The sequence below is a fragment of the Felis catus genome, chromosome B3 (assembly GCF_018350175.1).
Source record: "Felis catus isolate Fca126 chromosome B3, F.catus_Fca126_mat1.0, whole genome shotgun sequence".
Lineage (NCBI taxonomy): Eukaryota > Metazoa > Chordata > Mammalia > Carnivora > Felidae > Felis > Felis catus.
This window is the reverse complement of record NC_058373.1, coordinates 118,739,271-118,747,901: the sequence shown is the minus strand read 5'-3', so window position 1 is coordinate 118,747,901 and position 8,631 is coordinate 118,739,271. Positions and strand designations below refer to the sequence as shown.

Sequence of the window (8,631 nt, the reverse complement as noted above, 5' to 3'; positions counted from 1 at the left end):
CTGGTCTGGTGGTCGGGGGGTGGGGGGGTGGGGACGGCCCTCTTACTGGAGCCCCTCCTGCCCGGCTGCAGGGTGTTTTACAAGGTGAAGAGCCGCAGCGCCCACATGAAGAGCCACGCAGAACAGGAGAAGAAGGCTGCCGCCCTGAGGCAGAAGGAGAAGGAGGCCGCCGCCGCCGCGGCAACCGCAGCCGCCGCCTCTCCGCACCAGCCCGCGCTGCGCGAGGAGAGCGGCGCGGGTGAGAGGGGCTGACGCCGCCGGGGCTCAGGGGCCCGCCCCTCGCCCTGGACCCCCGGCCCTCCCTGCACCAGCCTGCCCAAGCTCCTGCGAGCACCCTGGAACCTCCAGAGGGAGAGAGGAGAGATCACGTGGACTTTTCTCTGAAGAACAAGACAATAAAATAAACGGCTCTTTTATTTATAAAGGCCCCAGGAGCAGTCGTCTAGGCTGCAGGATCCAGTTCTCTTTGCATTCTGTCTGTCGGAAGTAGTCCTTGCGCGTTCCTCCAACTGCACTGCGAAGGCCCCTGCTGGCTGGGGCTGCCCCTCCGGACACGGGCTCCAGCGCCGCCACTGCTGCCTCCCACGCTGGGACCGCTGCTGCCGCGCAGCCTCTTCCGGTCCTCCTGGTTCCCCCTGCTCCCCCTCGGTCACCATGGAGAGCCAAGCAAGCACAAGCTCACCCTCCTTGCAGCATTATTCCCCGCCCCCCCCCCCCCAGAGGACCTCAAAGGCTGCACAGGCCCTGCCCCAAGCCCCGAAAAGAGGAACTCCCCTGGAGGGATTGTGGTGGCCGTCTCCGAGAAGGAGCTCAGCCTGGTACCTGTGCTGTCCCCTACACGACAATGTCCAGGCCTAAGCTGCTCCGGTGACCCTGTCCTCAGGCCACCACCTATGGGAGGAAAGCTACCAGAATGCCTATAGGGCAGAGGACAGGTACCTGTCCCTTTGCTGCTTGCTAGCGGCCTGCTAGGGCTCTGAAGTTTTCTCAGATATTTGGGGAAGGGGCCAGTGTTGGGTCTCAAGCTCTCAGTCTGTTGGAAGGAAGGGAACTGTGCAGAGGGTGGAAGTTGTAGGGTTGGGCTGGAGAGAACTTTTGATAAGCCCTGGCTCTTCCTGCTTCCCACCTTTTTGCCAAACACTTTTGGTCCCCGAAGGCTGCTAAGGGGGCTTATCCTGGGCCCAGCCTGTTCCCTCTTGCCGCAGGTTCCTTGCCTGCGTATGTCCTGCCCTTGGCAGCTGCTTCCTCACCCCATCCCACCTGGTCTAGCGTGGATATCCACTGCCCAGCCCCCGGTCCTACATGCTGGAGATTTCTGGATCCTTCCCTGGGAGGGGGAGGTCTCCTAACCAGATTGGACAGGAGCCTTCATTCCTCGACTTGTGTCATTTGGGAGCTATTTATTTATTCTTAATATTTAATTTTTAACATCCTCTCAGGGACCAGGGGCCTCTTGCTTTCCAGAGGCCCAAGTGCATTTATCCCAAAATAAGGCACCTTCTTGGCATCCGCCCCCCCCCCCCCCCCATTCCTAAGACCCTAAGGTCCCTCACCTCATTGCTCTGGAAGCTGTTGCCAGTAGGAGTGATTAGTAGCACTGAAAGAGGGTGGAAAGGTGGAAGGTGTCACCAAAGCCACACAAAGACCAGCAGGAGCAAGGGAGATCAAAGGCAGTTCTTATTGCTACCTCTTCTCTGGCTGTATTTTCAGATTGCCTGAGGGGATTGACTGGAAGCCAGAATTCTAGTTCTGTTTCTAGTTTGAAGAAGCCATATTTGGCATGGAGTCACTGAAGTGAAGTGCTAGAAGGTTCCAGAGGCCTCCCTTGCCAGTCCCATAGAGGGCTGAGTTATTTTTCTGATCTTGCTACTCAAGTTTAGTTGTGTTAGAAGTTCTAAGTGAATGCAAGTATGTTGCAAGAATGCAGGTCAGCATGTTAGAAGGAGCCAAAAATTCTACTACTCTCCTTACAAGATAGCCTAAAGGCGCCATGTTGGTAGCTAAGAGTGGGGAGGGAGTTTTGTTTCTAAACTATGCACTAACTGGTGTTTTTCAGCATTGATTTATGCATTAATATGGTTCTTCAAGACCCCAGATATGGGAGCAACATCTTTCTCCCCGCCAGACTCCAGGACCGCTACATAGATCTTCAACTTCCCAGTTAGTTTCCTCCAAAGGCTTCTACAAACTCAATGTCCCAAGATCGCAGAAATCTGGTATACCCTCCAGAAATAGAAGGGTAGCAAATTTAGGCTGTCTGCTAAATCACTTATGTAATAAGAGTGCCTTCGCAGCTTTGCCCCAAAGTGCTACTTATGTTTCCCAAGGTTTTTTCTATTTAAATATAATTTAGTTTCAGGCCCCTCTGTGGACACATGGTAACAGGAACCTCCTTCGTTTAGAGTGATTCTCCTCTTCTAAGCTCATAGAAATCAGACTAGGTGAAATGTTGGTGGAGAAAATCAAGGTGGTACCTCTGTATTAATTCCACCAGACCCTGTATTTTAGAAGCGTTCATGCTCCAGGATGGATTTATATCTAGAATATAAGGTGAAAGTTAAAATGTTTAGAGGGCAGATGCAATTGTTCCAAGTGACCTGCCAATAAAGTAGGTGCAGCCATAGGAGCTGGGATAGGTATATCCTTTATGGTGCTTTCTCCCTGTGAACACATTAGGCTCGTCTTGTTTTTCTTTTTTCTTCTGTTCAGAGCTGTTTAAGAAGTTAAATGACAAACACCTCCAGCTTTATTATGCCCTCCCCACACCATTTCACATATCCATCTTCCAGTCTCCATCTACACTTCGCTAAGGGCATGAAATTAACCTAGTGCCTGTGTTCCAGACCGTTTCTGAGGTCTCTTACCCACCCACGGAGTCTGTGCTTCAGAGCACTGGCCTCCATGCCTTCAGCAGCCCCCCTCACAGCTAAGGTACACCCTCATCCCTTCTGCCTCCCCACCTCCACCCCTGGCACAGAGGTCGTGTGCTGCTTATGTCTAAAAGAAATCCCCTATATTTAACTGCCTCAGTGACCTAACCTCTTTCTTCTCATGTGCCAGATGTTAAGATGAAGGAGGAATACAACACATACTCAAGCCTCAGCTGTTTAAATATATTTTCTCTGGGGCTCTCTTTTTTCGAGCGGTATTTATTACCAGACTAGCAAGCCTAACTCCTTAGGTTTACAGGAAGTATGCATATTTTTATAAAACAATTGTATGTCCTCCCCCTATTTTGCTGTGTTAATATTTGCCTCTAACAGTTTGCAGCTGTTTCACCTTTTCCTTGTTTGTCTCTAAGTTGAAGGCCTTGTTTGGAGGGGACAGCACAGGAACAGCCTTGACAGTCTGTAATTATTGTACAGATATTTTAATAGCATATAAATAAGTATATTCCTTTTATTTTGGGGAAAAAACATCAGACACTGCCTTTTGTGTGTTTGCTGCCTGTGGCACCCTTTTTTAAAGACTGTTACATATTAAAATAGTGTGTATATATATATATATATATATATATTACCTCTTTTGCTGTACAGTTGTGATAGACCAGACTGAAGATTTTATTTTTTGTGTGCTTTTTATAAAAAAAAAAAATAACACACTAAAGTAAATCTTGCGGATGTGATTGTAATGTACCTATGTAACTTATTTACTTTTGAATGTTCTTCTGTATCTTTAAACCTTTTATTAAATAAGGTTTTAAAAATTCAGAGTTGAAGGCTGTGTTCTTTTGGGGAGATTTTCACCATCTGGGATCGACTAAGTAGGCCTTGTTTTGCTTGCAGTGTATTACTTGACATTTGGAACCACAAGGATTCTCTTTTCATCAGGTCTTTGTCAGTGATGCCGGGAGAGGAAAAATAACACGCTCGTGTTTGCCTGTTTGCAAAGATGACTGAATAGACACAGATCTTTTTACATAACTTTAGACAAGAAAAAGTCTCAACTCAGCGTCTCACACAAAAATATGTACACGGCACACTTCCAACGTGTTAGTTTCATTGACCTAAAGTATGGAGGGTGCAGAATGCCATCCATCAGGTGGCACAGGGAAGTCGCGGGGCTAAAGATGGTATTTTCCTATGCAGCGGTAGGCCAAGTTTGCCTTGACGGATGCATTTTCAACAATATCACTTTAACTTCACTCCAGAATTGTATTACCTTTTAAACACGGTGCTTTGTTAGAAAAAAAAAAAAATCCGGAAAACGTGAAAAAGGAAATGCGCCATCAAAATAACGCCTGGAGACCCTCGCTAGCCCCTTGGCAACCGCTCGACCCCGAGAACCACGGGAACTCGAGCAACTCAGGTAGTCAAGGCCACCGTTGCCATGGTTACGCTCCGCCACGGGGGCGGGGCGGAAGCAGCTCACTGGGCCTGCCCCGCTCCCCACTGCGGCAGTAACGCCTTCGCTGGCTGCGGATCCCAGGACCTGGCCGCGGAGCTGCGCCACACCGCCGCAGCCCGCCGCAGCCGGCGCTCCGCCACTCCTGCCGGCCCTTGTCTCGCTTCTCCGTCCTCCTGGCGCCTCCGCTGCCCGTGGCGTCGTTCCTCGGCCACCTCGCCGCCTGGAGCCATCACTAGGTCTGCAAAGAAGCCACTTGCGGACTGGCCCCGCCGCCGCCGCCGCCGCCGCCGCGACCTCAGAACAATCTCTTCCTTCGGGGACTGCGCAGCCCTCGTCTGCAGAGCAGCCGCTCCTCGCCCAGCTGAAGGCCGGGCTCCGACCGCGAACGCCGGATCAACAGCGGGAGCAAGCAGCGGGTGCCCGACGCCCCAGCTGCCGAGAGGAAGCGGCCACGCCCCGCGACCACACCCCGGCGCCTCTTCAGCCCCGCGGCTCCAGGCTTCGCCACCCGCCGTCGCTCCTCGCCTTCTGCGCTGCGACACGACACCCTGCCTGCGGGTGGGAGACGCGGGCTGCAGACCCCGACCGGAGACGCAAGATGGCGGCGGACGCGTGACTGACTGCCAGAGCATCCCAGAGGCTTCGCTCGGAGAACCAGCCGAAGGACTGACTTTGCGGGGCAGCGAAAGGACAAGAGGAGGACTCTGGTGTCATTTGTTAATTGTGATCGCGTGAAGCTTGCCTCCCTCGGGCATATTGGGGGGAGTGTCTGCTGCTGTCCTAAGTCCCAGAGCACAGGGAGCCACAGTCTAATCCTTATTTGTAGAGTTGGGGCCCTTGACAGTTGGGAAAATGGCGATGACACTGTTGGAAGACTGGTGCAGGGGGATGGATGTGAACTCCCAGAGAGCCCTGCTGGTCTGGGGGATCCCAGTGAACTGTGATGAGGCTGAAATCGAAGAGACCCTCCAGGCTGCGATGCCCCAGGTTCCCTATCGAGTACTTGGGAGAATGTTTTGGAGGGAAGAGAATGCAAAAGCAGCCTTGTTAGAGCTCACTGGCGCTGTCGATTACGCCGCGATCCCCAGGGAGATGCCGGGTAAAGGAGGGGTCTGGAAAGTGGTCTTTAAACCCCCGACTTCCGATGCTGAATTTTTAGAAAGGCTGCACCTCTTCCTGGCGAGAGAGGGGTGGACCGTGCAAGATGTTGCCCGCGTCCTTGGGTTTCAGAACCCTGCTCCGGCCCCAGGCCCAGATATGCCGGCAGAGATGCTAAACTATATTTTGGATAATGTTATTCAGCCTCTTGTTGAGTCCATATGGTACAAGAAGCTGACGCTGTTCTCTGGGAGGGACATCCCGGGGCCGGGGGAGGAGACCTTTGATCCCTGGCTGGAACACACTAATGAGGTCATAGAGGAGTGGCAGGTGTCTGATGTAGAAAAGAGGCGGCGGTTGATGGAGAGTCTTAGAGGCCCTGCCGCTGATGTCATCCGCATCCTCAAGACTAACAACCCTGCAATAACCACTGCTGAATGCCTGAAGGCCCTTGAGCAGGTGTTTGGGAGCGTCGAGAGCTCTAGGGATGCGCAGGTCAGATTTCTGAACACTTACCAGAACCCGGGAGAAAAGTTATCTGCATATGTCATTCGACTGGAGCCTCTTCTGCAGAAGGTGGTGGAGAAGGGGGCTATAGATAAAGATAACGTGAACCAGGCCCGCCTGGAGCAGGTTATTGCCGGGGCCAACCACAGCGGGGCCATCCGAAGGCAGCTGTGGCTGACGGGGGCTGCGGAAGGGCCTGCCCCTAACCTCTTCCAGTTGCTGGTGCAGATCCGAGAGGAGGAGGCCAAGGAGGAGGAGGAGGAGGCTGAGGCCGCCCTCCTGCAGTTAGGCCTGGAGGGGCACTTCTGAGGCCCAGGAAACAGGCTGTACTGCAGATCTAGATCACAGCTGCTTTCCTTGTCTCCATGCTATCTTACAGGTGTCTCTTAGTAGTAAGGACTTAGCCATGTGCTGGGGGGGAGGGGGTTTGAGATCAGGGAGGCAGCAGGCCTGGGTATTCATGTAACATTAGTACAATCGTGCAAATGAGCACCCTGAGCTACTTACTATAAGTGAGTCGTACCTAGCTGCAATGCCAGGTAAAGACTTGTGCACCAGTGCTCAGTGCAAGCTGTCGTTGTGGCAATCATGAGTTGTAAAACATGTGAATTTGTGACACTTCCCATTGAGGTAATTAAGTGTGAAATTGCATGTTCTGATGTTTAGCGCAGGACCTGGCAAACACAAAAAGTGTTCAGTAAAAATATGAGCCGTTATTACTAATATCGTGAATAGTTCTGTGTTTACAGTAAATTGTTCCTAATTTATATTAATGGAAAGAAATGTGACTTAATTAGATACTACTAGTTATTCAACCATACAAAGCAAATTTCTTATTTTTCATCTTGAAACGTCTGGATCAGTTTAATTGACAAGTGTTCTGAGACTATGGAATGGGGTGTTAGGAAACAATTCTACAACTGCGTGAATCAATTTTTCTCTGTACAAGATACAGATATAAACTGCATGGGAAGGTTATAAAGAACCAGTTACAGTATCTAGTTCCCCACTTCAAGTCTGTCATTGAATAGTAGTTCTTGTTCATGCTGATTCTAAGTGTTCTAAATTTCAAGTTATCAAAATACATGTATATGAATAAAAATATTTTAAAAATTCTATTGTCTTGTTTTTCTGACACATATACAAAATTTAAGTGTAATTAAGCTCTGTGTTCTCTTAGGAAGACTTCCCCATGCTGCTAAGAAAATCAGACTTCAATGATTTTATCTTTAAACTTCATGTCATACTATGCGAGTTTAAATTGCAGAACCTTTTGGTATTTTCAACTTTTGCATGTTTTCTACAAGGCAAGTGTTAGAAGGCTAAAAAGACCTACGTAAATATTAACTTACTGTAAAATGTTAGAAAATCCTGAAATGGGGCTCAGGATGTCATCTAGCAATGCTTTCTCTCCCCTTTCTAAGTCCTTTTTCAGCTAAAGGTGTTTATTTTGCTGAGGAATAATTCCTCAGCTTAAAATGAAGGTTTCAGATTTATAGCAGCCATTTGATATCAAGAGGGTACAAATAGGGAAACAGAGTTTAAAAACATGTTTGACTTCAGAGCTTTAGTGACCAAAGGTGTCTTGAGATCCTAGTAAATCTAGAAGTGGTTACATGAGCATAAGAGTTCAGTGGGGTTTTCCCCTAGTAACAAGGCTTTAAAATTACAGCCAACCTATTTGACAATCATCAGGTAAAAATTTATTTATAAAGGCTACTACTGGTGTACAAACATTTTTCTGTACACTCATGTCATCTGTTCCACCCTCACACGCTTAACACACACATCTCCAAATGTTTGATTCTCAACAACAGATAACGCAAGTCTTTGCTTCCCCCAATAAACATGTCCTCATTCCTCTACTCCCCAACTCACATAGCTTCCCTCTCCATCGCCATTGGCATGACAGCATGGCACCGGGTACACGCCCCCCTCACTTCTCAGAATCTTATCTGTACACATTCACTCTCACCTTCCCCCTGACACTCTCATAAACACACTCCCTCCTCCCACCACGTGCGCACACGCACACACACACAGACACACACAGACACAAACACACACACTACAGCAGTCTCCCACCCCAACCATACAATCCTGTTTCTCCACACACGCTCCCACTGCCACCTCCCACCAGCCAGCCACATATACACACACATTCTCACTCCACGCAAGTTACGTTCATAACGAAAATAGTGGGTTTCTCTCACCCGATGTCAGAGGCATCCTTCAATGTCTGTACATAGAGATATACCTTCTTATAGCTGCAGAACTGACTGCATCTTAGGAAGGAGGGTTATCACCTCAGATTCTTTTATTATATGTAACGGTTATATATCGACATATACATATGTATTTGATTACATATATATGGTACACATGTAAGGATTCTAGATGTCCATCCTTTATTCTAGAAAACTAAAAATAATGAGCTGTTTCTTATCTGAATTAAGGGTTTCTCTTTATAAAAGGCTCAAAAATTAAAATCTTTTTAAAGGAGGACAGCAGCAAGAAACATCCTTAGAACCAAAGAACTGTGGAATAAACAAGTAGAAACTGCACCACAGTCCCATTCTGAGGCCAAAATTATATTTGGTTGATAGCACAGAATATGTGCTGAGACAATGTGTAATGTTACAGCTATTACTAGGCTATCTTGTTTCTTGTGGATCAAAA

At 48.8% G+C, this 8,631-nt stretch overlaps 2 protein-coding genes across 7 annotated transcripts in view; both read left to right on the top strand.

Annotated features, from left to right (window-relative positions):
• MIDEAS (mitotic deacetylase associated SANT domain protein) overlaps positions 1-3,710 on the top strand; it is a 68,011-nt gene extending 64,301 nt beyond the window's left edge. For all 6 annotated transcript variants that reach the window (XM_023255821.2, XM_023255823.2, XM_023255822.2 and 3 more), the window contains one exon: positions 72-3,710. In XM_023255821.2, the coding sequence (XP_023111589.1) occupies positions 72-252 (181 nt within the window). In that variant the 3' untranslated portion in view covers positions 253-3,710. The remainder of the gene's footprint in view (positions 1-71) is intronic.
• Positions 3,711-5,198: 1,488 nt separating this feature from the next.
• On the top strand, positions 5,199-7,068 carry PNMA1 (PNMA family member 1). The gene has a single exon (XM_003987811.5). The coding sequence runs from the start codon at positions 5,200-5,202 to the stop codon at positions 6,259-6,261; it is 1,062 nt and encodes a 353-aa protein (XP_003987860.1). The 5' UTR covers position 5,199; the 3' UTR covers positions 6,262-7,068.
• The last annotated feature ends 1,563 nt before the right edge of the window (positions 7,069-8,631 follow it).